The sequence below is a fragment of the Rhagoletis zephyria genome, unplaced genomic scaffold (assembly GCF_001687245.7).
Source record: "Rhagoletis zephyria isolate East Lansing unplaced genomic scaffold, Rhagoletis_zephyria_1.1 Rzeph_scaffold_00006, whole genome shotgun sequence".
Classification (NCBI taxonomy): domain Eukaryota; kingdom Metazoa; phylum Arthropoda; class Insecta; order Diptera; family Tephritidae; genus Rhagoletis; species Rhagoletis zephyria.
In genome coordinates, this window is record NW_016157090.1 from 887,810 (window position 1) to 915,199 (window position 27,390).

The 27,390-nt window shown below is 36.1% G+C and overlaps 4 protein-coding genes across 6 annotated transcripts in view; all 4 read left to right on the top strand.

Moving 5' to 3' along the window:
• Window positions 1-1,175, top strand: part of sno (Protein strawberry notch) — a 38,974-nt gene extending 37,799 nt beyond the window's left edge. For both annotated transcript variants that reach the window (XM_017607272.1, XM_017607208.1), the window contains 2 exons: window positions 114-474; window positions 633-1,175. In XM_017607272.1, coding sequence (XP_017462761.1) covers window positions 114-474; window positions 633-866 — 595 coding nt within the window. In that variant the 3' untranslated portion in view covers window positions 867-1,175. The remainder of the gene's footprint in view (window positions 1-113; window positions 475-632) is intronic.
• Window positions 1,176-2,447: 1,272 nt separating this feature from the next.
• Coq5 (ubiquinone biosynthesis protein COQ3, mitochondrial) lies at window positions 2,448-3,758 on the top strand. The gene is made up of 3 exons (XM_017607699.1): window positions 2,448-2,765; window positions 2,818-3,236; window positions 3,358-3,758. The coding sequence occupies exons 1-3, from the start codon at window positions 2,531-2,533 to the stop codon at window positions 3,658-3,660; spliced, it is 957 nt and encodes a 318-aa protein (XP_017463188.1). The 5' UTR covers window positions 2,448-2,530; the 3' UTR covers window positions 3,661-3,758.
• Window positions 3,759-9,916: 6,158 nt separating this feature from the next.
• LOC108356313 (vegetative cell wall protein gp1) lies at window positions 9,917-12,263 on the top strand. 2 transcript variants are annotated; one of them, XM_017607512.1, is made up of 3 exons: window positions 9,917-11,125; window positions 11,192-11,783; window positions 11,848-12,263. In XM_017607512.1, exons 1-3 carry the CDS (start codon window positions 10,106-10,108, stop codon window positions 12,033-12,035), a joined length of 1,800 nt encoding a protein of 599 aa, XP_017463001.1. In that variant the 5' UTR covers window positions 9,917-10,105; the 3' UTR covers window positions 12,036-12,263. The 2 variants fall into 2 exon arrangements, with proteins under 2 accessions (XP_017463001.1, XP_017462951.1); XM_017607462.1 differs by having other exon boundaries at window positions 9,917-11,783.
• Window positions 12,264-13,721: 1,458 nt separating this feature from the next.
• The window catches only part of Lgr4 (Leucine-rich repeat-containing G protein-coupled receptor 4), a 76,056-nt gene continuing 62,387 nt past the window's right edge, over window positions 13,722-27,390 (top strand). The window contains exon 1 of the mRNA XM_017607365.1: window positions 13,722-13,972. The gene's annotated coding sequence lies outside the window, so the exon portion shown is untranslated. The remainder of the gene's footprint in view (window positions 13,973-27,390) is intronic.

Sequence of the window (27,390 nt, forward strand, 5' to 3'; positions counted from 1 at the left end):
TGGCCAACGCAGCGTCCGTGGACTCAGCTGCCGAGTACCCAAATAAATTGAAAGACTAGTTTTCATAACCTTAATTTATGTTCCTTTGTTAAACGATATTCATACTTTTGCAGATGGGCCGATCTAATCAGCGAATATGAAGGCTTCTATGTGTCGCATCAGGTGCGCAACGGCAAACGCACTGCCATTTTGGCTGTGGAAATCGAAACGCCATCCACACAGCAGCAATCGAACAGCAAGAAAAAGGAGAAGGGTGTGAGCAAGAAAGATATGATGTTCCAGATTTATCGCCCCAATACGGGCCTACAAGTGCGTCACGAATCGTTGGCGGAGCTGGAGAAAAAGTACAAGAAGGTGCCCAGCGAGGAGGCGGAGCCGCATTGGACTCAACAGTACGACGCATCGGTGAACACCTGTTCGCACGCCTACTGGAATGGCAATTGCCGCAATGTTAATTTGGGCAATGAGTGTGAGGTGAGTGGTGGGGGTGTTAGTTCAAGGATCGGTTAATTTTCTTAAAACTAAAGCCCAGTTAGCCAAAACTTAATATATTGAATACAATCCTCTCTTGATTATCCTTGCGCCGCCTCTGAACAAACAAATTTCCTTACACCTATTTATTTCATTTCTAGGTTGGCTTGCGTCAACGGGTCTACAATGTGTTGGCTGGTTCGGTGCTCTCCGTTTGGACGCGTGTCGAGCAGGTATTGGCTATGCGCAATGCCAACAATAAAATGCAAGTGATACGGTTGAAAACCACCGAAGGTGAAAAGATTGTCGGTACGCTTATACCGAAATCATGTCATGAACTGCTGCTGCAAGATCTCAAATCTGATGCAGACCGTATTGAGGAAATGAAATTCTAAGTTAAATATCAGACGCGTAAAAAGCAACAAAAACAAGACCAACCAAACAGCGCAAAAGGCTTGAGTCATTTATCAAAAAAAAAGAAAAGCAGAAAAATGAGACAAAAACAAGAAATATATTACTATGTTTTCGTTTCCTTTACAATTAGTACGTAGTGAATAGACTGCAATTTGTTAGTTGTGGTGCGTCAGCGCAACTGCAGATATGCATACTATATATTTGCCGCCACCTGCTGGTGCGCGTGCGACTTGTCATTCTCTTATTCTGAACTGTAAATGTTATAAATTAATGCAAAACTTATTAATATAAAAAATGCAAAACGGACTAAATCAAGTGTATACACGTGCACATCCAGCTATGTGCATACTGATGTTTCCTTGTACACTCCCATTTGCTAATGTATAGTTCTACACATAAATGGTACATGTAAATGTGTATTTTTCGTGCGCATCGCAATGCCCTTACGAAGGACGTGTGCACGCATCTACTTAGGCTTAGTCTCATAATTAAATAGATACCTAATGTAACATCTATTATTATTACTATTATAATAATTATCATTACTCCTTATGTTTAATGCAAATTCATTTCTCCCACTTCCTCGCTGAAGTGAATTTGCAAAGAAAAGCCAAGTTTTTGCAAAGAAATATGATTCTATGGATTCATACAAATGAAAACGCTTATTAATGGACTTTTTTTTTGTTTTTGTAATACATCGTATTTAATTTTAAATTAAAAAAAAAAAACATTACAACTACAAACTACAATTTAATATACATACCTACATACATATGTATCTAAAATTATTGCTAATTAAAACAATAATACAACAAACTATAAACAAATAAATGCAAAAATAATATGAGAGCTATTTGCAGCTGATTTGTTTTTGAATAAAGCTATTTGATGGATTTTGAAAAGCGGAAGAACTTCTGAAATTTGTAAGCATCCAATTTTGATAAAATTATTCCTACGTCGCTTATAAGACCTTTTAGCAGTACTTGTTGAAGGCCCATCAATGCTGCTTGATATACTATTTAACCGTTAGCGCCTTAAGCTAAAAGCCGGTTCAAAGGCGTATCAACTACAGGTGATAGCCACGGTGCAGCGAACAAAGGTGGCGCCCACGGTATTCTATCATTCTTGGATAGAAGCCATGTCTTATGAGCACGCTTGTGTCTGTGAAACCTTTCAGAATACTCTGCAATCCTGGTATACAGGGTATACATGTACATGCGAATATGAATAGATAAAGAAGCTGTTGTTGACACAAGGAGCTCATACCAACGGTAAATAAATGTTGTTTTTGTACGATTGCTACAAGCTGTAGTTATTGAATCATGAAGCCGGTTATTGTCAGCAGCCTGGTTAGACAGACTTAGAGCCAACAATATAAGAGTAAACTCTCTGCGTATGTACACATTCTAATTCGCAAAACGATCGTACCATTTGATGCGAATGCGAATGTGTAAAATGATGCGATTCATTCGCATAACGAATGCGATTGCAAATATTCGCTACATCCCTGGTATCGACAACAGAAGACACCCTGTGCTGCGCAGGAATGTGCAATCGATTATCGTTTTGTACTTTCAACGCGCTCAGCTGATTGATGTTTTTAATTTATTTTAATTTTTTACGTAAACAGTAAAGCAACGCAAAGATGAATATATCGCGAAATTTCAAACTAAATTTTCTAAACAAGTCCATGAAATATGGACAAATGAATGAAAAATACCAGAAATCACTGGCGCAGCTGCGTCGAAAAACCACACATGCCACGGCAACAATTGGCGGGGACGGCCAGTACGGCCAAGATGGGAATACACAGTCCACCGAAGAACGCACCACCCACTTTGGGTTCAGAAAGGTGAAAGAAAGTGAAAAGGAACAGAAGGGTAAGTGGCTGCAAAATCTGCACCAAGAGTCTACAAATATTTCCCATTTCAGTACACAAAGTCTTCGAGGATGTTGCCAGCTCTTATGACCTCATGAACGATGTTATGTCGGTTGGCATACACCGCATATGGAAGGACATCTTCATGGATCGCTTAGGTCCTGTACATGGCATACGTCTGCTTGACATGGCTGGTGGTACGGGTGATATTGCGTTTCGTTATATGCGCCAACTTGCTGCACAAGCAAATCCATTGAATCGCGAAAGTCATGTCACCATCTCAGATATAAATCAACACATGTTGGAAGTAGGCAAGGAGCGCGCTAAACGGCTACTACTCACCGAAGAACATCTGCCAAATTTGAAAATCAATTGGCAACAAGCCGATGCAGAGCAATTGCCATTTGACGATACCAGCTATACGGCATATACAATCGCGTTTGGCATACGCAATTGCACGCACATTGACAAGGTGGGTATGGCGTAGGAGGGAGAAGGTGTTGGTGCGGTTAGCTATGGGTAGATGTGCAGCTTTTGAACTGACACCAAATGATCAATTGTGCAATTTTTCTTATTTGTTTTTGTTTTGGTAGGTATTGCGTGAGGCATATCGCGTCTTGCAGCCAGGTGGACGTTTTATGTGCTTGGAATTCAGCCATTTAACCAATGACACACTACAGTGGCTTTACGATCAGTACTCGTTTCAAGTGATCCCGCCAATGGGCCAAATTTTAGCCGGTCAATGGCAGCCCTATCAGTATCTGGTAGAGAGTATTAGGCAATTTCCGAAGCAAGAGGATTTCAAGCAAATGATTGAAGATGCTGGCTTTGAAATGGTGCAATATGAAAATCTCACATTCGGCATTGTGAGCATACACTCGGGTTTTAAGCTATAAATTTTTATATTTGATACACATGCCAGGGCGTAAATAAGTTAAAAAACATAATATTAGTGGCAGCTAATTTACAGAATAAATGGCGTTTTTTAAATATATACAGGTAAATATTCAATTTCATAATATTAACCTGCGCAAGAGACATAGGCCACCGCTACAACAACAACGGCGTTGGTCCACCATGTAGCAACTTTCCCACGTATTTTATTTTACATAAAGGAGCTATACAACCAAATACGTTTGTGGTTCCCATACCAATTCGAAATTGCATTTAAAAGCGGGCATAAAACGAAATTAAAATACAATTTTAAAGCAGTGTACATTGATGTTGGAATATATTTTGCAATTCTTAAGCGTTAAACATTTTTATCAAAACCCATATCATAAGCCTCAAAAATCTTTGATTTCAATTCGTTGCACGTATGCTAATTGTTTAGACGAGCTCTAATACATATACTTCTTTATGCATGAAATTATAAACTTCATAAAATAATTTTTATTTCCTGGAAGCACTAGGCATTTACATACATATATTTACAAAAAAAAAAATTGTGTGGCCATTTGAGAAGTTGGAAATATCTATGTACATAATTGCATTCATTCATATATGTATATACTTGAAATTGCTATCCCAAGAAAACAGGGATCATTACTGGAATTTGTAATAATTGCTCCCGTTTAAGGTGTTACGAAGATAAAACATATCGCTAGCTTAGAAAGAAAAGTTGCTAAGTCCCATTTTAAAAATTTTACAGGTGAGGAAAAAATCTTCCTATAGCCATTTTCTTTAACTATTTCGCAAGACTTTGAATCAAACATTTTGCGCGTTTAAAGCAAAGCAAAACTCCATAAGAATCAGAAGGATTCGATATATATTAAAGATGTCGTATTATTTTGGCCTTATCGGATTTGTGGTGCTTCTTTTGGACTTAGCAAATTTTCCTTTTATTGCTTATGAAGAGGAAAAAATAAAACAAGTACCTTTATAATTTTCGAAACGATGCGTATTCAATTTCTCTAGCCTCCTATATCAAAATATGAGTTTTCATAAAAAATGGACTTAGCAACTTTTCACTCTAAGCTAGCGAGTTGACTTTGCGTTCTAGAAGCATAAACTCCTCGAACTCGCGTAAACCTCGTAAATAAACCGGTTTCCATACAAAATTGCGTAAGTTTACGCAGCAGCGTTTTCATTAATTTTATTTTCTTGCGCAACCGTAAGTTAGTGCTTAGCAGTTTTCAAATATGCAACTCATCACACATACACCATGCACGACCATCATCGATGAAACGGGCATATCAATAAATTTTCTAAGTAATCATATAATTGGAGGCGTGCTTTAAATGGTAAACGCCACCCATGGAATGGATAGTTGCAGCTATGCAAATATTTATTTAGGAGCATGTACATTAGGGTGATCCAAAATAAGTAAAGTTGGAATTTTAATGCTCTCACCCCATAGGATTGTTCTATACCGAAAAAAAATATACCCCTATTTTTTATTTTAAAATCAAAAAATATTAAGAGGTCGCTCAAAGCGCTCAAAATTTTCCATGTATTTTATAAGGGGGAAACAAGTTTTCGTAGAGATGGTATAGAATTCTTGAAAATCAATATTTTTCGATCGAAAAACTCTGTTGCTCTTCAGTGGACCTCCAATATCATTATCCAATAGTTTATTTAACAATTTTTTAGTAAGAAAGATTTTTTATTTAACCCCCCATTACATTTTCTGGCATTTTCTAAGTGTTTTGGCGGAGTTACTATGAAAAAATGGTTAAATAAATAATTGGGTATTATTATTGGGAGTCTCCTGAAGAGAAATAGAGCTTTCCGATCGAAAAATATTTATTTTCAAAAATGCTATACCATTTCTACGAAAGTTTGAGCGACCTCTAAATATTGTTTATTTCAAAATAACAGAATAGGGGTATATTTTTTTCGGTATAGAACAATCCTAGGGGGTGGGACCATAAAAATTCCGATTTTACTTTTTCACATGCATTTTTGGACCACCCTAATGTATGTTCATACATATATGTAAGCGGTAGGTACATGTGGATATGATATGTATAATTTCTTGTAGGACAACCAAATAAAGGCGAAATTTTAGCTGTATAGCTTTGCGCTTTTTTGTACGCTGGTGTAATAATTAAAATTTGTGGCCACTTGCCTCTTGAAAAATCAAAACAATGGTTAATATGTAAATAAGAAAGATAAAAAATAACAACAACTGCCAATAGACTGAAGTTCATTTTAAGAAAGCCAAAAAAATGTGTTTTGAAAAATGCGTATAAGGTTCAGCTATTATTTCATTATTTTTAAATACGCTTTGTTGCTGTTGTTGTAGCGGCTGCGATTACTTGTATGGCCACCTTAATAGGTGTCATTTGTTTTAAATTAAAATTATTAGACGGTACTAGTTTTTATTCGGTTTGCCGGAGTTGCCAAACTTTGTTTTTGCAATTTTTTTTAATAATACAAAAGTGAAACATAATCATTCTTAAATATATGATTTTTTTATATTCTTTTTAATTTTTTTGTTAGCACACTTTTAAAACCTGATTAAAAGCATACTGCAATAAAGAACGTTCGGAAAGGCATCATCAAACAAATTTATCCTTACGATAACAGAATGACAAAAAAATTAATCATCTAGTGCACCCTGCGAATTTGCTAACCTGTGCATGCGCTGCCTTTTTATATATACATATTTTTTTAATTTTTGGTCCATTCAATATAAAAAAATTGATTCCAAAGTGTTACTATTACTTGCAAGTTTTCACTGGGTGGAAATGCGTTCAATAACCCAAAAAATTGGAACAGCGAGTGAATTCGAGAGCGTAAAAACATGAGAGAGCTACAAATTCTTGCAAGTAAAAATTTTACTAGCAGGAGTTCGCAGGTGTCAAAAAATATGGGTGAAGAATTAAAATCTAATGTATATTTTCTGATTTGTATGAAGACGGAAAATATTCGCCATCAAACAGAAAATTCACCCCTAAAACTTAACCATCAGAAAGTGTCAAAATGACGTAAGTTGCAAGTTTTTATTAGTTTTGCGTTCAATAACTTTCTGATATTTTTCCTCTCGCTCGAAAAGCACTTGTTGACACACTTTTTCTGGCACTTGTTGCACCCTGTGCTTGGCGCGCGCAGCATCTTTGCCTCGAGTGACATTTGGTGTTAGTATTTTTTTAATTTCCGCTCTATTTGGTTGAACGCATAGTTAACTTTTGTAAAATTTGTTAAATTTTTGCAGTGAAATTTTATGTTTAAATGAAAATGTATTCTAGTGCAAAGTTTAGTTTTGCATACAAGTAAAATTAGAAGCTAAAGTGTTGTGGAAAATGCAGCGCGAAAGGCACTGGCGATCAAGGCGTCCACCGAAGTGCAGAGGCGCTTTTTAACAGCAAAATGCCGACTTCCGGGGTAAGTGGAGTAGTTATTAGTAATCAAGGTTGTAAAAGAAGGTTTCGAATTATAATAAGTACTCTTCCGGCTTTTGGCAAATGTTTGCAAGCAAGTGGCGTCCTCTCGGTCAAGTAGGAGAAAGGAAATGTTAGGTTATGTAAGCATTAATTGGCTTGTGCTGCACATTCAGAAATAAATATATACATATGTACAAAACGTTACCCGCTAGCGCTGCACTTTGTAATAATAAGTAAGTAAGAAAGTCAAATATCGTTACCGTAATATAGAAAGGCCCTTTCTAACATTTTTGTTTCTTTACAAAGTAGTTTTAAAACTTTATACAAACTGAAGTTCTTTTGTTCAGTTTTTCCATTACACTGGTTTTTAACTAACCTAGAAACTAATTTTTTTAAGCAGTAGTTAATTTCAAATTCGATTAAGTATTTAGTGAGCAATCTACCGACTTTTGTGAAGTGCTGTATTGCAAAAGAAAATGAGTTAAGGCCTTTCCATATTAAGGTGTAAAAGTAAAATTGCGTTCGTTTCGCCACTCGCCAAATGTTGGCGAATCGATGGTGGCTTATGGTTGCATATTAGTAGTTCTTTTTTTACTAAAAACGAAATTGGTCCTTCTTTTGCTAAAAAAATCTCATTAAATCAACATATCGGCAAAACGTTCTTCTACAATTTTTTCCGTTTGAACATTTTTTCGTTTTTCGACAACCCTTCTGAAAATTGCATACTCACCGTATTTGTGAAAAATGCAAACACTTTAAAACACTATTAATTTGCTAAATGATCGAGGTGTGTGTCGTTTTAAGCTTTCACTAAGCCATATTAAAAAAAAAAATAACAACAACAACAACCACCAACATCGTAAACAAAGCTGCATATTTGCAACAATCAAATTCCGTAAAATCAAACTTTGAACATTAAAAAACCATCGATTTTATGATATACAACAAAACAAATTTGATGATATTGTTGTTACCATATTGGTTGCGCGTTAAATGCTTGTTTTTTTCCTCTCATACATGTTTTTAAAGTAGCTGCTGCTTGTTAATGGGCGTAACTGTGCGCGCGCGTACTCTTCTGTATGCAGACTTTTGTATTTATTTTGTCCGCGTATGCTTATAGAATTTTAATTGGCATTGGAAGCACACTGCCGGGTAGTACGCTATTTTGGTTACATATTTTTTTTTGTCTTTTTCAATGTTGCTTAGTGCTTTTTTTTGCGTTGGAATATAGCTTCTTTGGTTTTCGTGTGTAAATCAGCCAAATTTTTTGCCATTGTGTGGAAATATGTATGTACATACATATGCTTGCATGTACTTATCCATTTCGTTGCTGATATAATCCCAGCTGCGAACTGGAGCACAGGTGCTAGATGGGTTGTTTGGCAAGCGAGTCATCGCACTGAGTGCCCCAGATCTTGTCGCTGGCAAGCTGACGCAAGTTGACATCATTTTGGTTTAAATGAGATTTGACGAGTTTGGTATGCTTGGGGGTGAACATACAATTAGATTAAAGATAAAATAGTGTTTTGAGGAATGTGAGAAATTTATGTGGTGGTAGTGTTTATTTAAAGTTTTCTATTCAAATAAGATTTGAGATGGGAAGGTCTTTTTCGGAATGTCGGACTTTTGCGTAGCATTCGTAGTCTTGAATAATTACCGAAAAATGTGTGGGAAAATATAAAAAAAAGTTGAAGGCTTCCGCGTACTACTCGACAAACGTGTTCTTTTAGAAAACCTTTTTTTCTGTCGTTTTAATCTTAATAGCCCCAAGTCAAAGCAAGAGCTTATTGCTCCCCAAATATCAACGATACGGGTTCTTAGCTATACTTTTGGTACTATTATTTTTAAATAATTCCATTATTCTTCCAGAGCCCTTACATTTCATAGATTTAAACACTTTCCATTCTATAGGGGTTAAAAACTCAGCAGTGAAAATTAAGGCTTCAGAATTTCGGTCTTACTGAATTCCAGCAAGGCCTTCTCTTGCTATGTCCAATGCGATAGTGTTGTCAGCTTTTCATATCTAAAATATAAATGACCATATTTACGCAAAAAATGTGTGTGAAAACGTTTATAATTCATGCCGCTGTTAGTAATAAAAAATTGCGTATTCAATAAAAAAAAAAACGGAACAAAAACAATCGATAATACTGCGGTAATGCGCTCACTTTCGATTTCGAGCAGAGAATGTCAATCAAGGGCGAGACAGCAGCAGTGCAGCCACGACTACAAAGTAAAATATAGGCAGTGAAAAAGGCAAAGTAGTGTTAAAATAAAATAAATAAAAAGAAAAAAAACCAACATGAATATGTAGAGGAAGAAAAATGCAGCTTTGGGAGTCCAACGGCCTGCCGCTGGGTCCAAGTATTCATAAGTGAGTAACCGCGCGCGTACGTGTGGTGCATGAGTGATTCAGCGTGCGCTTGAACCCAGCTTGGACAGCTAAGGTGGCGACTAGCGTATTGGCTGATTGCCCAGCTAGGTTTTTTCTTGATAGCTCCGTGATTGAGACGCTTCGGCACATAGCGATTGGAATTTTACTAGTATTACATAGATTTCTGGCCAAAAAATGCAAATTACACGCACAACAACACACGCATATGCCTGCGCTGCGAACGTACGTGATCGATATGGTACCGATTGCAAAATGCCTTTCGAAGTTGGGAAGAGAAGTGTTGTAAGAAGGCCCGATACTCGCTGTTGATGCGTGGTAGCGAGTGCAGTACCGCTAATACATATATCTAAATACCGACTCGACGCATGCAATACGCGTGTGAGGCGCTCAACCACCAACCATCGCAATCGCACATCCGCTTTATAAATACACCATCTGCATAGGAAGTCCATTTTATTGTTGAACGAAACGCAGACGCGTACGCGTCGTGGTGCAGAGTACGCGCGTTAATACATTTTATTCGTGAAACTTTTGTGACGAAATTCGCCTAATAAATCAAACGGTTACACTAAAATTGGTCAGTGCGTGTTATATAATCACATTACATTGCGCCGAGCCATGAAAATGAAAGTGAAATTACTTATAGCTGTAACACTGCTAGCAGCAATCGCCTCTAGCAGCGCTGTGAAAGTGCGTCCTTTGGGAAAATATGGACAGAAACGCGCGGTTCAAAGTGAACAGAGAAGGGAATCACACAAAGCTGCAGAGAAAACTGACGACAGCATAGCAGAGGAAAAATCCCAGTCAGAGCTGCGGTCGCCGTTGGTAGCGTCAACTGAGTTGCAGCGCAAGGAGGACGTCGGTAAGGATGTACACAAGCGTGGCATCTACTACAACGGTGGCCTAGGATACGGCGCACAAGCTGCATATTGGCCAAAAACCTACGCTTCTCACTATGGTTACAACTTGAACTTGCCTGGTGCCACTGCGTTCTCCAATGTTGCAGCGCATGGACATGCTCATCAACCCGTGTACGCGCATGCGCCCAGCTTTGCTCACGCGCCTGTTTACGCTTCTCACGCGCCTGCCTATGCAACACACGCGCATGAGCCCATTTTTGTGAAATACCCCAGCGCTGGCGGTTTCCATCTTAAACACTTCGCCGTTGGACCGGCTGCATTCCCTGTCGCCAGCTATGGTGGTTCTGCAATAGGTCTGGACAACACTGCCATTGCCTTCGGACCAACTGCTGCTGTGCCAGCGCTTCCACCAACTGATGTAGCGACGTTGCCACACCCGCACCTGAGTTCATTCGCGCCAGCTGTGGGTGCTGCTGTAGCACCTGTGGCCCCCGCTATAGCACCCGTTGCCCATGCAAGTGCGCCAGTCAATCCCGCCTTCGCCTCTGCTGCTCCGGTCTCGCCATACGTTCTGCGCCCCGGCGGTGCTGTTGTCTCCTCCTACAACGTGAACTTTCCTCGGTTCTCGCAGAAACCCGTGTTTGCTGTGCCTCACGTGACACCCGTTCAGCCTGCGGTAGCTCACATACACCCAGTGCAACCTGTACAGCCAGCTGCAGTGCCAGTGCAACCCGTACAGCCGGTGCAGCCGGTTCAACCGCTTCATACTGTTGTGCAAGTACAACACACGACTCATCCCTTTGCATCTGTACAGCCCTTACATCACTTCCCTCATTATTTCCAGACGAGCTTTGTGCCGCCCCAGCGCATACCTGTTGCCGTGCCGGCAGCACCCGTACCTCCGATACCTTCCATCCCTGCCGTTCCTCTCACGCCTAGCTTCCCTGCCGTGCCTAGTTTCCCGCCAGCGGCAGCTTTGCCCGCAATACCCACCTTCCCTTCAGCGCCAGCCTTTCCTGCCATTCCCACAGTGCCTGCTGTTCCTGCTACGCCTGCTGTGCCCACCATACCTACTGGGAGCATACCAACGATTCCACCAACAGCCTCTGCGAACCCCAACCTGGTATTCCCTCTCGGCGTGCAACCTCCTTCGAGGCCTCAACAGACTCCGACCTTCGTAAGTATACCAGTGCAACCGGAGGCACAATTCCCACCACTTGTACCTTTGCCTGGCTCACAACGGCCGGAAACTGGTAGCGCGGAAGCAGCGCCACAAATTCCAAACATACCACCAGCGCCAGCACCGCTTCCCGAGCCCGAGCTGCCTGCGCAGGGCTCCCAGGAACCCTGGAAGCCAATACTGTCCTACGGGCCTCCCAGTGTGGATCGACCTGCGCTAACTTTACTGCCACCGTATGGCAGCTCACCGGGAGAGGGTAAGTAAAATGCCTGAAGGGTGTTTGGAGAGTTTTTAACATCTTGCATCTTTCGCTTACCCAGCTTACTTGCCACCAGCACGCTCACCGCAACAACAACAGTATCAGCAGCAGCAGCAACAGCAACAACAAGCGGGGCTCTTCGATAACCTGTCGGACTCGGAAATCGAGCACATTTTTGTACAAGCAGCCAACTTGGCTGCGCAACACGCGTCGCAACAGACCCGCCATCGTACATTCTCCAACTATTAGGAAGGGAAGTGAGTTTAGGATTAAGCGTAGTTAGGAATTATTATAATTGAATTCTACTACTTAAGTATTGCGGGATCGAAAAACGAAAACTTTCGGGCGGGGAGAAGAAAAACGGTGATGTTTGCCGAATTTCGTGGTGATTGTTAAGTGGAATTAATTTAAGTTGTCTCTTAAGTTATACATTTATTTATTCAAACAAATAAAATTGTAAGTAAAAATTAAACTGAACTACTGTGTCTAAAATATCGATAGAAATATGGCTTTTTATTTGTAGAAGCAAAAAAATTAGTCAAAGAATGAATGGCGCATATTTATAGTCGAATGAAGTCAACTCTAAAGATAGTTATAGATTTTTTGACCGATATTCCCTAGAAAATTATGTCAAAAGGCTGCAACTGACTTTAGAGTCGACTTTATGTTGACTATGAATATGCACCAATGAGTTTCAAATAAGTGAAAGTGAAATTCTCATCGGGCTTAAGAAAAAATTACTATTAAATAGGAATAATCTACAACCAAATTAAGGTCGTTACAACCAAAATCGCAAGCTTATGAACTGAACGTTTAAAGCGCAATTGTAACTGGAATTGAAATATCAACCCTGGTTGGCATTTAATAAACGTTCTTCGATTTCAAATTTCAAATAGAACGCCTCAAATCTTCCTGGGGCAAAAGCTCAATACCAGAGCTTTTTATTAAAGCACTACCAGCAGAGAACGTGGTGGATGCCAAAGCTTTTTCATTCATAAATTTTCGTTGAAATGCCGGCACGAATTCTGCTGGTGCCGAATTTGTTTCGTTTTGCCGCCATAATTCCGACGCCGACGTTCTGCGTGCTTCGGCGTTTGCGCCTGTCGGCTGTCGGCTTGCGCTTTGTTTTTGTTTGATTTGTTTTGTTTTCGCCTTCTTTTTGCTCCTTCATTTGTTGCACACACGCAGCGCCGCCGTCTGGGAGTGTGTAAAGATGCCTTTGTGGGCGACCAGACGTGGCTGCCTGGCTGGCTGCTGCTTGCAGCATTTCTTCAGTTGTCTACGATAAGCAGACGCGTATGGACGTGCCGCAAAGTATCTATGGAATTTAGAAAATCTGAGAATTTAATTGGAAATATTGTTAGTTGAATAAAAATTCGGAAGATGTGCTGAAATTTATTGGTAAAAAGAACGAAGAAGGTAGACAATTTTTAAATATGAATTGAAAATATTCGAGTTGTGTGTGGTAAAAAAAAATTGTTGATGATAAGAGTTGTAAACAAAAAATAAAATAAACATAGATCGAAAAAAGCAAACAAACTTTAAATAAAAAAATAAAAAAAATAAAATATAATTATAAATTTTAAATTTATAAAAAATTAAAATATTAAAAGATATTTCAATTATATAATTGATCGACATTTTCTGCGGACAATACATAATTACTACTTCTCAAAATAAAATATGTAAGAATAAAAAGTAAAAAAAAAAAACAAAATGTGTATCTGCAAGTTTTGAAAAGATAACAACCAACAACTTTTTTTGAGAATTCAATTTCAAGAGCAAAATAAATTAAAAAACAATTAAACAAATTTGGTTTTAATGTGGTTGAAATAAATTAAATGAAAAAAGAAAATTTAAAAAAAANGAAAAAAAAAAAATTTAAAAAAAAAAAAAAAAAATAAGATAACAATACAAAGATAAAAAAGAAAAAAAAATGCTAAATTTAAATTCAAGCTAAACGAAATTCTTTGAACTAAAAGGAACCTCCAAAACACTACCAGAAGCCCATAAAAGCAATTAGAAAAAAGTGAAAATATTTCGAAATTAAAAACTAATCAGAAAACAGCTCAAAGGCAAATGATTAGCTAAGTGTTTAAAAGCATTTACAGATACCGCCTGGCGCTTCGTTGGAATTTTTGACGTCAAAAGTGGATACTACGCTGCGCTTTCAAGGCTAATAATAGGTAAATAATTCCATTTACAATAACAAACAAAATACAACAAATCCCAAATTAAGTGACGTTTGTGGCATTCTACTTGGCAGCATTGTGGCATGTGGTTGCGCTGATAACAATCACAGCGCACAAAATGTTAAAATGAAATACTTACAGCTGAGCGCGCACGCACACTTGATATAGAAAACATAACTGTAAACATTTTTATGGTCGGAGGTCAATCAAGATTGCTTCGAACCGGGGTTGGGGAATTTAAAATGTCTCCCAGTTAAGTAAAAAAAAAAATATTAAACATTATTGTCGAAAAATGTACGCAGTCAGGTTCAAGCAATCTTTGCATACAAAATGTTTTAATTTCGGATATACATATACATATCTACATATTTATGTAAGAGCGTACCCAAAAGCAACAAAAAAAGTTCTGCGAAAGTTTAACTTTTTTGCTTATTTTTGCGTTGTTAATTTACTTTTTCTTTTTTTGTTTTCTAAACCACTGCCCTGGACTTTATTTGATGTCATTGTGACAGCCGTAGATTTCCGCTGAATTACCGGAGCGGTAGCTGGAAATTTTGTGTTATGATTTGTACATATGTACGTACATTGCTTGGTTGAATAAATATTGTGGTTTGGCTATTCGCGGATTTTTTATTTTGCTACAATAAAAAAGTCGCAAGGAAAATCAGATGTATAACGATTGATGAACAATTTTTTATAAATAGAATATTTTCGTTGGTTTTTTGGACGTTGAGGCGTTTTCATTCTTATTTATACAAATAAATCGACCGATAATTCCGAAGGAAGCCATCAAAGCTTCCTGTACAAATATATATTTTTGAAATACCTAGCTTTCGTGACTCCATGGCTGATTCATTTCTATCTCTCTCATTCTGAAACCTTCTTAAAAGGTGTTCGTCTCTGACCCTTTGATGCTTGTGGCCGCCGCTTCCACATGCCTGGAGTTTCTTGGAAGCTTTTCGCTTTTCTTTAAGAATAATTTCCTGATTAAAGTTTTTTTTTTTTTCAAACAGCGCGACGAGATGAGCTTTCACTTGAAAAATTTTAATAAATTCGATATTCAACTTTAAGAGCTTGAAGTGGCTTTCGCCTCAACTAGAAAAGCTCCCACTTTGTACAAGGAAGCCACGTTATCACATATTTGAGTTTCAATTTGCGGAAAAATAGAAAGAAATACTTATCTTTAGTATGGGTGTTTACGCGGTTACGAGGCATTTACGCATTTAGATAAATACTCATAGTATATGTATGTATATAAGGGTTGTCCAAAAACGCATGCGAAAAAGTAAAGTCGCAATTTTTATGCTCTTACCCCCTAGGATTGTTCTATACCGAAAAAATATGTGTTATATGGGAAAAAACAAATTTTCGTAGAAATTTCATGGAATTCTTGAAAATAAATATTTTTCTTTCAATTAATTATTTAACTATATTTTATAGGTCTGCCAAAACCCACAGAAAATGCCACAAATTAATTAAATAAACAATTAGATATTCTTAAAAAAAAAGAATATTGATTTTCAATAATTCTATACCATTTCTATGAAATATAGATTTTTTCCTATATAAAATACGTGGGCAACTTTGAGCGCGTTGAGCGACCTATAAATATTTTTTATTTTCAAAATATATGTACAACAATCCTGAGGAGTGAGAGCATTAAAATTCCGATTGTACTTATTTTGGCCCACCCTAATGTATATATATTTTAATTGAAAAGTCACTAGCAGCGCATGGAAGGGCTCTTAATACCAAAAAAATATTTAGTTTACAATTTTTTTAATATATTTTGACATCCACAAAGTTGTTTTGGGATTGAGTAGGGAAGCTTTCACACGGTAAGAGGCTTTAATATGATTCAGTGAAAAGCTTTCACCAGTAGGTACGAATTAGTTTGGTGAATAGGAAAAGTGAGGTATTCACACGATAAAGAGCTTTTGCATGAGCTTTTACCATTTTTTTTTTAAAGAAAATTGTTTAAAATAAAGTTGAATTTTAGCGGACAAGCAAGTAGGAAGAAAAGCTTTCGCTATAAGAAAAGCTAGCAGGCAATAAGGCCGGATTAATTTGCCAAACGTATATTCCAAAAGCCGCAATTTCTTGGTCGTTTATCGACTTTTCCTCATAAAAGCGCTATGTTGCAATGCAAGAATTTTCATCCAACAGGTGTTTACATGGAGCATTAATGGTGAAAGCTCTTCAAGCAAAATAAAATGAGCCTTTTCTAGGCTTTTGAATTATCCATTAAACAGTCAGTGAATTCGAAAGAAATTTTACACAAAATAAACCTTCATAAAAATCATTTATCATTTTGGAGAGGACGGAAAAGTACAGCACTCTTTGTATCATTTATCATTGTTGCGTGCATAAAATTACTTTTTTCTGAAAGAATTTTAGTTTGTCATTTGTCATATTATCAACTCCAATACAGCTACTCATTTGCGTCTGCTCGAAACCGCTACTTAATTTGCTTCGATGATTTTATTTTAGACAAACACACACAAATACACGCACGTGCAATACAAAAATCAAATCTATTTGCATTGCGGTTTTTGCTTGTGTGATTTAAGTAAATATATATTTACATACATACGTGTGCTTAGCATACATTGCGGCGCATTAGCATTTTACATGATGGTTTCTACGCCTTATATAATACGGTGGCGTATACATGAAAATCCATATGCTTGAGGAATTCAGCAACTCAAAGTCTTCTGTAAATAAGCGTTTATATATTTTCTTTGTGAATACATTCACAAGTATTTGTCAACTTCGTCTCGCCGGTTTTGAGCCAGATATTTGCATACATATTTATATTTTAAATCAATTTAATCAGTAAGAAAGTGCTCACACAGTCTAACAAGGAAATTGTATCTAAAGCGTGAGCTTATTTTGAAAAAATATAACCCCATGAATGAATAAATAAAAGAAGTTAATTTGAGAGAGTTAAAAGAGGCACACAAAAATTTAAAAGTAAAATTTAACCTTTCTATTTTTAACCGACTTAACAAAAAGGAGGAGTTTACCAATTCTTTTTTGTTTTTTTTTGTTTATGTATTATACCGCATAACTTTGGACCACGTTAACCAATTTATATAATTATTTTTTTAAAGGAGAGATGTTTTCTCACAGGTGGTCCCAAACTAATTTGGTTTAAATCCCATCATTGGATCATGAAGAAATTTAAAAAAAATCTTAAATTTTTTTATGAAAATTGAAACCGGTTTTGTTTTTTTGCTTAAAAATTACTTGTATCATATAACGAAGTTCTTCCAAAGGCAAAAAAATATAATTTTTTTTTTCGAAAGTTCAAATATTTACAATTTATCGGATGTGGCCAATTTATTATGCTTGTGTTTTCGTTATAAGGTTATATTTGGGGTTAACTAAAGAAATGTAATAAAAAATAAAAAAAAATAAACACAAAAAATACAAAACTTGGAAGTTTAAAAACCCGTAAAAGCAAAAACTTATATACATTTTTGGCTAAAATGTTTTTTATACTCTAAAACTCTAACTGATTTTGAAGTTGTGTGAAATTTTCAAGATGTTTTTTTTTTTTTAAAGATGTAAATGTTTGAACTTTGAAAAATTTTATTGCAAACTCTCAATTAAAAAGAATATACTTCTTTTTCATAGTTAAAAAATGTGTACCCTTAAAAATAAACTCCCTTCTGTAATATTTCAGGATCTTTCAAGATCAGCTGGAGGTGTTGTATAAAAAAATTGAGTCTAAAATGTTTATAAGTTTTTATTTTCACGTTGTTTTTAATTTAAAAATTCTGTTAAGTGTTTTATTTTTCGAATTTCACCATCGAAACGAGACTATAACCATTTTTGTAACCATAATCGTTTTTGAGATATTCAAAAAATAAACTTGCAAATGCTGGAAATTATCAAATTAAGAATTTTGCGTTACTTTCGAAAAAAAGTTTACTCTTTTTCTTTGGTAGAACTTTGTTATGTGATAAAAGCAGAGAGCGAAAATTTTTTATTGTGTTTCTCACTGACACAAACACAAATCTCTCAAGCAAAGAGTGTTGTTTCTCACCGTGCCAATTCTCTCTGTATTATCTTTTGGTGTTTTCTGTTGTGGGTTATTTATCAACTGCTTAAATTTCCCTTCTGCAAAGACGCTTTGGCAGGGACTTTTATTTTTAAGTGTCCTCGTTTTTGGGTTATTGAAAGACAGAAAAATATAAGTGGATGTACATAAGTGGAAGAAAAGCGTTAGGCATATCTTTACACGACATATACGTACACATTTATGCGAGCATTTATGACACAGAAGAATCATAACATGATACACTGAAAATAAGCTATTTAATTATATTATATTTTATTATATTAAGCATTTTTCGTACGTATATACCTGTGTAAGCTTTGCGAGATAGTCAGTCCTTTCTTTACCTTCAAACCATTCATGTCCAGTGACCAACCGCAGCGTTACTCTATTTTGGATTTCTAGGTATTTCAAGAGAGTTTTACAACTGCCCACAAGCCTGGATGAGTTCAAAGCCTTTAATGCTGCCCGACTATCCGACATTTCTGGCTTCATTCGTCCTTCTATCAGGACATTCTCGAACACAGACATCTGCCATTTCTTTACCCTCTATTCCTTTGTGGCCGAGCAACCAATAGACTTGCAGTTTTATGTTTGCGGCTAGCCTGTCAATGCCTTCCCAGCTGCGAAGGACATTATTTGATTAAAAAGTATATATGTTGGTAACTTCCTTGACTGAGTTGATTCACGATTCCGCGGAGTCTTGTTCTGTTGCTATCCTCATAACGAAAACCTCTGCTTGAAATATGTTGCGCTAGTCAGGTATCCTTACTGCCAACATGACGTTCAGCTCCCAGCAGTATATTCCAGCACCCACTCCCGCTACGATTTTAGAGCACTCTGCGAAGAATGTTGAGGTCTATACGGCAACGTTTCATTCCCTTGCGTCATCCCTCTTCCTCAATTGTTATGCGAAACCTTCGTTCCCAATTAATGTAAGGTGCCTGGAGGCTCTGTAATTCAATTCCCCTTGGCCGTCAATCTTCCTGGGGATTGAGAGGTACGATTTTCCGCGATTAGGTCAATGGGCAGTAAACTGAGAGTGTTGCTTCCCCGGTAGGAAGCGCTCAACCTTCTCCGTTGGTCCAATGTATGAAGACTTTTTTGCAGCATCGAACATGAATATACACTTACAGCCCACTTCTGAATACTTCCGCGGAGTTTGTTCTGCGGTAATTTGTTTCTCCAGCGAAAGAAATCCTCCAATAATTAACTCTCAGGGAGTAGCATTTTCCCCGAAAATTTGGAAGGAGGAAATTCGAACTTCGAAAGAGCTGTTTGACACTTTTTTTGACAGCTCAACTCCGCCATTCAAAATAAAAAATCCTCAGGAAACTTTTATTTGTGATAGGAGGAAAGGGAAACGAGAGAAAACTCCCAGGGAGTTTCTGTTCGGAGTCGGCCATATATTCTAATTTGAACTGGAACAAAACTGGATACAAAACCGGTTTCGGCATTTGGCGTCATCAGTGTCATTTCTCGTTGAGCCTAGTTCTGTGCATTGGGTGACTACAAAAGTCAAACCAGCTGTGGTCTCACCGTCCTAAGTTTTACGGGTGCTGCACTAGCGCATTCTCCGCTTTTGTTGCTGCGGTCGTATTGCTTGGAACACAAGTGACATGCGTAAATATTGCAATTAATAGCGCACCCCTTTTTCTAAAGTAGCACACCAAATCCTTTAATCTGTCAACTAACTTACGACAAGGGATTTGTATTCTCAACTAGTGGCCCAGCATTTGTCACTATTTTTAGAACGAAAAAAAGTACGACTGGCAGTTGTATGCATTTTTGCGTTCTCTTGCCGCACAGAGCGCCAATTTTTGTTGTTCCTTTTCTCTAAGCCACTTGCATTCACACGCGTAAAATTATCAAATTAATAGCTGGTGATTGTCGCAATTGTCGGGCGTCGAATTGCCGCAAATGGGTAGATAATTTTGAAAGGGAAAAACGCGGAAAAAATGCGAGTCGATACCAGCGCAAGCGAAATGCAAGGGAATGTGAGCAATATAAAGAAAAGTAATGGCTTGCGGGCTGAGAATATAATCACATATTTGTAAAGAGATGCTGTTGTATGGAAGCGAACCCTTAGTGGGGAGTGGAGCCCGCGTAGCCGACGTCAATTTATTAACAAAATTTTTATATTTGCTTTTATGTATATCAGCGTAATATTTTTAGTTTTTGATGCGTCACTTTTATGTTAGGGATGTCAGTGACAAAAATGCATCGATGTCTTTGATTTGATACCTCGAAATGTACATCGACATTTTTGCATAGATGCATCAATTTGCATTGGTAGCGACACGATATCGAACCGAAAGTATCGATATGGTACTCATTTAAAGTATAGCTGTAAAAATATCGGGTACCCATTAATATCGGAATAAAAAGACTCGGATGTCCCAAATATCGATAGAAAAAACCAAACAAATTCTCTGAAAATTGGTCTCGTGTGCCATGAAAAACAGATTCTCTAAAAATGCAATCGCCGTTCAGAGTCCGCGCAAAACCCCCTTTTTACGCGACAGATCGGGGGAGAACCTCGGACAAACACCAACAGATTGTGTAACCGCCACCGAATCCGCGGGTTCAAATCCTGCCACATGCACTTTTAACGATAGTACAAGTTTCGGCTCTTTAAAGCCCAATTTATGTATATATATCGGAAAGAATTGTAAGTCACATTATCTTTGTGATGAGATTTTATGACATTAGATACGATACTAGGGCCCTGGTACTCGATTCCAAAAAATACCGTTTTGAAACTATCAAGTAAAAAATATCGGTATCAAATGCCAAAAGTATCGATATGATATCGTATCGTATCGAAATTTGTGTCTCTATGCATAAGATTTTTCAGATAATAGGGGTATTCTCGATCCGTTGCATACTGTCTAGCATGAGGCATAGATAGCATACACAGCATGATTGGCTAATTTTGTTGTTGTTTGAACACATAAAAATTATCCAATCATGCTATTTATGCATCTATGCACCCCTAATGTTTCGTAAGAAAATATATCACTAGCAAAATTGTATAAAATTTGAAATAAATTACTGCAACTGATCTAATTATGTTTCTAACGACATTTTTTGGAGCCATTTCAATTTGTAGGTCAAAGTCACTTCTCTTTTTTGTACAATTGAAAAACTTGAATGACGGTTCAATGTATGTACTAGAGATGTCAGCTTTCAAAAAACATCGATGCATCGGTACATCGGTAAAAAAATTTCGATAGAAATATCCATAGCAAAATCGATAAAAATATTCATTAAAATATCGACAAAAATATCGATAACCAATTTGATAAAAATATCGATAGCAAAATTGATCAAAATATCGATACCAAAATCTATAAAAATATCGATAACAAAATCGATAAAAAAACGATGAAAATATCGATAACAAAATCGATAACAAATCGTTATCGATTATTATATCGATTAGTTCCGAAAACATCGATAGGAAAATCGATAACAATATCGAAAAAAATTTCGATAACAAAATCGATAAAAATATTGATAGCAAAACTGATAAAAATGACGATTATTATATCGATAATTCCCGAGAAACCCGAAAATCTCTAAAATCCCGAAATAGCTCCCAGATTGAGTCTCTGTATCTCTATTTATATCATTTTCTCTAGAATTACCTTTATTTTACTCTTTCTTCCTCTATCTACATCTTTGCTTTTATCGCTATCCTCATCCTCATCTTTTTCTTTATATTTATCTTTGTTTTTACTTTTATGTTTATCATTTTCCTAATCTACATTTTCCCCTTCACCTTTGCCCTTATATAAGTAAAGTGTTTAAGTTTACCTTGGTCTTCATTTTTGCCTTCATCTTTACGCATCTTTGTTTTTGTTTTTATTTTTACCTTCGCCTTTGTCCCTTTCTTAATCTGTTATAGTGTTATTCTTTAACCTTTTATTAGCAAGTTTTTGTTAAATTCATACCATGTGCATACACTCAAGAAGCACTTGTTTCAGCTCGAACCATTTCCGTTGCACCATTTCCGTTGAATTTGCCAATTTACTCGCAACCAACTAACCGCCGCTAAAGAAGTTTCACTTCAAAAATGTCGAAGTTAAATGAACTGAACGACGCCTTTGGCTTGTTTTCATAGTGGGTGTTTGTGTAGCATTAACCTCAGAAAAATATATGTAAATCTTTTCTGCGCCCAAAAAAAGTTAAAAAGAAAATTTATTTGCCCAGCAATTAAAAAAAAAATCCTATCAATGATTTTTGTTTTGCAGCGATCTGAAAATTTGTTTATTTTTTCCTGCTGTCGCACTTCGCGTTTATTTTTTATTCCATAAAGCGGCATTCAAATTGCCTGTTTTTAATATTTTAATTGCCACATTTCGGTAGCTTCCAACTACATACATATACGGCACCGTTTTTATAAATTAAATCACTGTTTGTGAGTAATGTTTCTTGTACGCATTGTTTTGTGTTGCTCTTTAAACATTATTTTTATGCCCCTTTTATACCAAAGTTGTTAATATGTAACCTAAAAGTATGCCTAAAAAGGTCTAACCTGAAATTGTACTTAAAAGATTTTATCCTAAAAGTATACTTAAAAAACGTTTGCCTATAAGCTATCCAATTAAAGCGGCTTCAACGTCTAAGCGTATGCAAACAAAAGTAGAAAGTTTGCTTCAGTAGCGCAAGTTTGGGGTGAAATTTGTGTGCAAATGATTTTATTCCGAAGATAAGCGGTAGAAATTTATTGTGGTTATTAATTGCTTGTCAATTTACTAATTGCCGAGAATCGTTCAATGCGCAAAGTGAAACTTTTTCTTCTTATTTTTTCAATAAGCCCTGCTTTTACTACTTTAATGCTTTTTATTATGTCGAGAATTTTCCTTGGGCGAAAAAATATTATTTTCCCCCAATAAAATTTAATTTAATTTTATAATTTAATGGATTTCAATGTTACTGTGAACTTAAGTTCCACTAACCGGCGGCTAAAGAAATATTAAATGCTACTTCTCTACTTGCTTTTACTCGTTCTTTTTCGGTAGTTGAACTGCAATTTTTGAACGATTTGCTGGCATTTCTGTACAAAAAGATGGTACAGTATTTTAAATTTCAAACTCTTGCATACATACTAGTACACGTACATACATACATATATACATAAGAAAATTTTCAAAGAATTTGCTTATTCGACCTTTGACATGCCAGCCAAACAATAAATGATAGCATCGACATTTATTAATGACTACCTAACCGTTTTCGTTGATAAGTGACAGTTTTCCGCTCTCTCGAATAAGCAAAGAAAAGGGTTCAATGGAGCATGTTGAGATTGTCAGGAGTTCATTTAAATTTACAATTGGACAGAAGTAGCAGAGCAACAGCTGTTTGATAAGCATTTCGTTGTTTGTTTGATGCGTAACAAATGAGAGACGCATACAATTTTGTGTAATTTAATATTTCGTGTCATTAGCCCTCTCACTTTTCGTCCTTATTTGTTTTTTTTGTTTAAATCCTCCTAAAATATTTTCAATGTGTAGATGTAGATTCATATATCAACATCGTGTGCCATTTCTCATTTTGATATCTCCTCCAACTGCTCTGAGCATCTTGCTGCTGAGGGTCATACTAATCGACCTTTTTAAAATACTTTTAGGAACGTGTCATAGTTCTAGCGAGAGTAAAAAATCGTCTATTAGGCTGACACCTGACACGAGAGTGTATTAATTAGACGGTGTACATAGGTTGTTGAGACTTTTGTGAAATGGTGTCTAATTCCTTAGTGTCCTTATAAATTTTAGCAGATATTGCACTAATTCTACGGAAGAATAGAAATTTGTACATAACTTTTGTCATACATATGTACATTAGGGTGTCTTACCAAAAAAATGATTTTCCACCGGATTTGTAAAATTTATTATATTTTAAGGCTTTCGTTAAAATAAATACGTGTGCTTAACTGATTTGAAAACAACTCTAAAAATCCCATTATTTTGATTCTGTTGATACAATTTTTAAATATTTTTATGCAAACCTTTTAAGCGTAGACTCTTCTATCTAAAGTGATTTTTTGGAAAAATAGGGTTATAAAAAACCCTATTTTTAGTGGCACTTTCAAATTGGTCTAGCTCACGTAAATCCTAGTACTTTTCTGAAATAATTTGGCGATAGTCTCAAAATATATTATATTTTATAATTCCGAACGGAAAACAGTCCCGTTTTTATTTTTTGTATGGAGAGTGATGCACCCTAATGAAAAAAGCAAACACTTGTCCATAAAATAATAGGAGTGCGTTATTTTGAGCACTTTTGAATTTTCTTTGTTTTATTCTTATTAAATTTTTATAAAAGTATGTATCGCTCATTACCTTACAAAAACAATATAAATCCAAATTTCAAACTTTGTGCAGTTATTGTAAAAATTTCAAAATTTTTTTTTTTATTAAAAATTTTTCGAAGAATTTTAGGTAAGCATTTTTTTAGCCCATTACAGTTCAGTAACGTACCAGTTTTAAGTGGCTACAAATTACCGTTGATTTTTGACATTTGGTGTCACACATTTTTTTCCATACAAATTATGTTCTACAAATATACTTTCGTCTTTTTATCACTGGTCCGATGAAGATACAAAATATTCAATCCAGTTATTTTTAATTGTCTTGGCCATAGCTCCAGAAGTCGGTAAGATTTAGTTAAAAATGATTTTTAAGCTTTTCTTATTCAGCCCTGGCCACTAAGAGCTTCGTGATCTCGCATTTAACTCATTTGGTTCATAGTTGGCTAGAAGCCCTGAAAAAGGAATGAACGACAGAAAATTAGCTCTTTTAGCCTTAGTGCTAGGAATAGAGAAAACAGAAGAAACAGAAAGATATGATGAGTGAAAAAGAAGACACAGTAGAGGGGGGCAGCCTGATAGGAAAAATTCACAAATTAGAGAGAAATAGAGAGGAGAAAAAACATAGAGAGAACGGCTAGAGAATATAAAGAAAAAAAAGGAAATAGGGAAAGAGAAAGGGAGGAAAGGGTGAAGGGAGAGACAATTTGGGGCGAAATGAAAGAAGAAAGGAAAATAGGGCGGCCATCGCCCCAAAAAAGTAGTTAGGCTTTTTTCAAACAAATATACAGTTAATAGTTAGCACTAGTGTTCGCGTAAACAGATTAAAGTTAGATTTAAGCTAACATCACTTCCTGCAGGGACAAGAGGTGGAAACCTAAAACTAAATGCATGCGAGTTATTGCGATAGAACAACGGAGGCGGAAAGCACTTCTTTATTAAAGTATATAAAATATAAAGAAAAACTCTCGCTCACCTAAAATGACCGAATTATTTTTAGCCAACGGATTTTATTAATAACCTCCAAATAGAGAGAGCTTCTTCTATAAACACTAATTATTCACATTCGACTATCTTAACAAAAATATTTGTATATAATTAGCTAAATAATTTCTCTGTCAGGAATTTGTTTATACTTAAAACAAAAAACATTAATTCTACCTGAAATCTGATTTTTATGACGTCGACAATGAAAATTAAGCACCTTTTAGGTGAATAACTAAACTAAAAAAATTTAAAATTTTCGCGGCGCACAGGCACACACACATAACAGGTTAATTATGGCGTGATCGTTGTTGTTATTTTCGTGCGGACTATTAGCTAAAAATAAACAAAAACTAAAGAAATTGCTTCGTGGTATTTAAAAGAGCGGGCGGAAGGGGGGGGGGGGGCAAATGGAAGCTGAGAAAAAGAAAATCAAGCGGACAGAGGAACACAGAAATGTACTTAACGAGATTAAAATATAAACTTTTATTAATTGATTAAGTTCAGCCGAATGAAAAATTAAATCGAAAACCAATGCAAACTTTTAGAACAAAGGAAGCCGGCTAACAGAACAGAATACAAAAAAAAAACAATTGGAAATATTTCTAACAACGCAAAGCGAAGATGTGACAAAGGCAGTAAGAGGAAGAAAAGACCAAAAGCGAACAGCCAGCCTTGTTGCGAGTGCAAAGGTACCTGTTTAATATTTTTTACGTACATACGTACGAGTAGCTGTCATTTCGCTTATAAATATAGCAGCGCATAGCAGTAAAGCAAGTACATAAATTAACAAATAAGTAGACACATGGGACTGCGTGTGTGAGTGTTACAAATATAATTTAACGCACCTAAAAATTTGCACGTAAAAATTTTTGGTTTTTCTGATAAACCTGTAATGGCCTTGAATGCCTTAGAGTTCATTTCACAGCTACTACAAGGACTTATACATATATTTATGTATGTGTGTACATTAGGCATATGAATTTTTTTCTAAAATTAAATATACCAAGGTATGAGGAGAAAACGCGGAATGATGAAAACCGAAACAAAAATAACCGATAAAAAATTTTAGTACTGAAAAACAAAAGAAAACATACATATGTAAATATCGCTAGCTTAGAGTGAAAAGTTGCTAAGTCCACTATTTAAAAAAAAATAAAAAATTGGATTTTGATGCAAAAAGCAATGACAATGAAAAATGCATCGTTTTCTCAAAGATCTGAAAAAATATTTTATTTCTAACCGCTTCTATTCAGCGATATGCAAATTTGCTAAGCCAAAATTAGCCACAGAAAATAAAGAATAAAAAAAGAATTTGATATGTGTCATTAAAACTTTTGCAAAACACGTGCTTGAAGAAAATGAGTTTGAAAAGTTTTTATTCTGTCCTGTAAAATTTGAAAAAAAAACTGGACTTAGCAACTTTTCACTCTAAACTAGCGATATGTCTTCATGTATGCAAGGCAAACAAATTATGTCTGCGATCAAAAAGTGGTTTAAATTTTTTTTTTATTCCGTTGATTAGGAATTTTCCATGTGTATATATCCATAGGTATGTATTAAAGTAAATATATGCGTTATCGGTAATGCATATGAAAATTCCTCATAATAATTTCAGAAAAAAAGACATATGCCTAATGTACATACATACATATATGTAATTTGATTTCTCGCTTCTCTCCGCTTTGACTTACCGCTTTTCGTGCTGTCCATTGGTTTTTGCCACTGTGGACAGTAAATGTAATTAAATGTGATTGGGTTTGAACGAAATTGGGGTGTTAATGTGCCACTGTGCTACAGCAAATAACCGTAACTGATCCCACTGTGATAAGGATATGCACCAGCAAGCCTCTAATAGGACGAGTGAATGGTAGTCACAGCCCTTAAGATATTGTGAATGTGTGTGTGTGGTATTTCGGTGTTTTTAGGGAATGTTTGCTTTACCTACTTTCTGGTTTGTTCATAGAACAAGTTGAACGTACATACATATTTTGTTTTATTTATGTGGTTGAGTGTGTTTTGATTTTGCAATTAATATAAGTGTCCAATCAG

What these genes read in the sequence shown, in the direction of transcription:
- Coq5 (XM_017607699.1), top strand. Translation starts at nt 2,531, where the DNA reads ATGAATATATCGCGAAATTTCAAACTAAATTTTCTAAACAAGTCCATG. An exon ending in AAGTGAAAAGGAACAGAAGG is followed by an intron (nt 2,766 to 2,817) that starts GTAAGTGGCTGC and finishes TTCCCATTTCAG; the next exon opens with TACACAAAGTCTTCGAGGAT. An exon ending in ATTGCACGCACATTGACAAG is followed by an intron (nt 3,237 to 3,357) that starts GTGGGTATGGCG and finishes TTGTTTTGGTAG; the next exon opens with GTATTGCGTGAGGCATATCG.
- LOC108356313 (XM_017607462.1), top strand. Translation starts at nt 10,106, where the DNA reads ATGAAAATGAAAGTGAAATTACTTATAGCTGTAACACTGCTAGCAGCA. An exon ending in TGGCAGCTCACCGGGAGAGG is followed by an intron (nt 11,784 to 11,847) that starts GTAAGTAAAATG and finishes TCGCTTACCCAG; the next exon opens with CTTACTTGCCACCAGCACGC.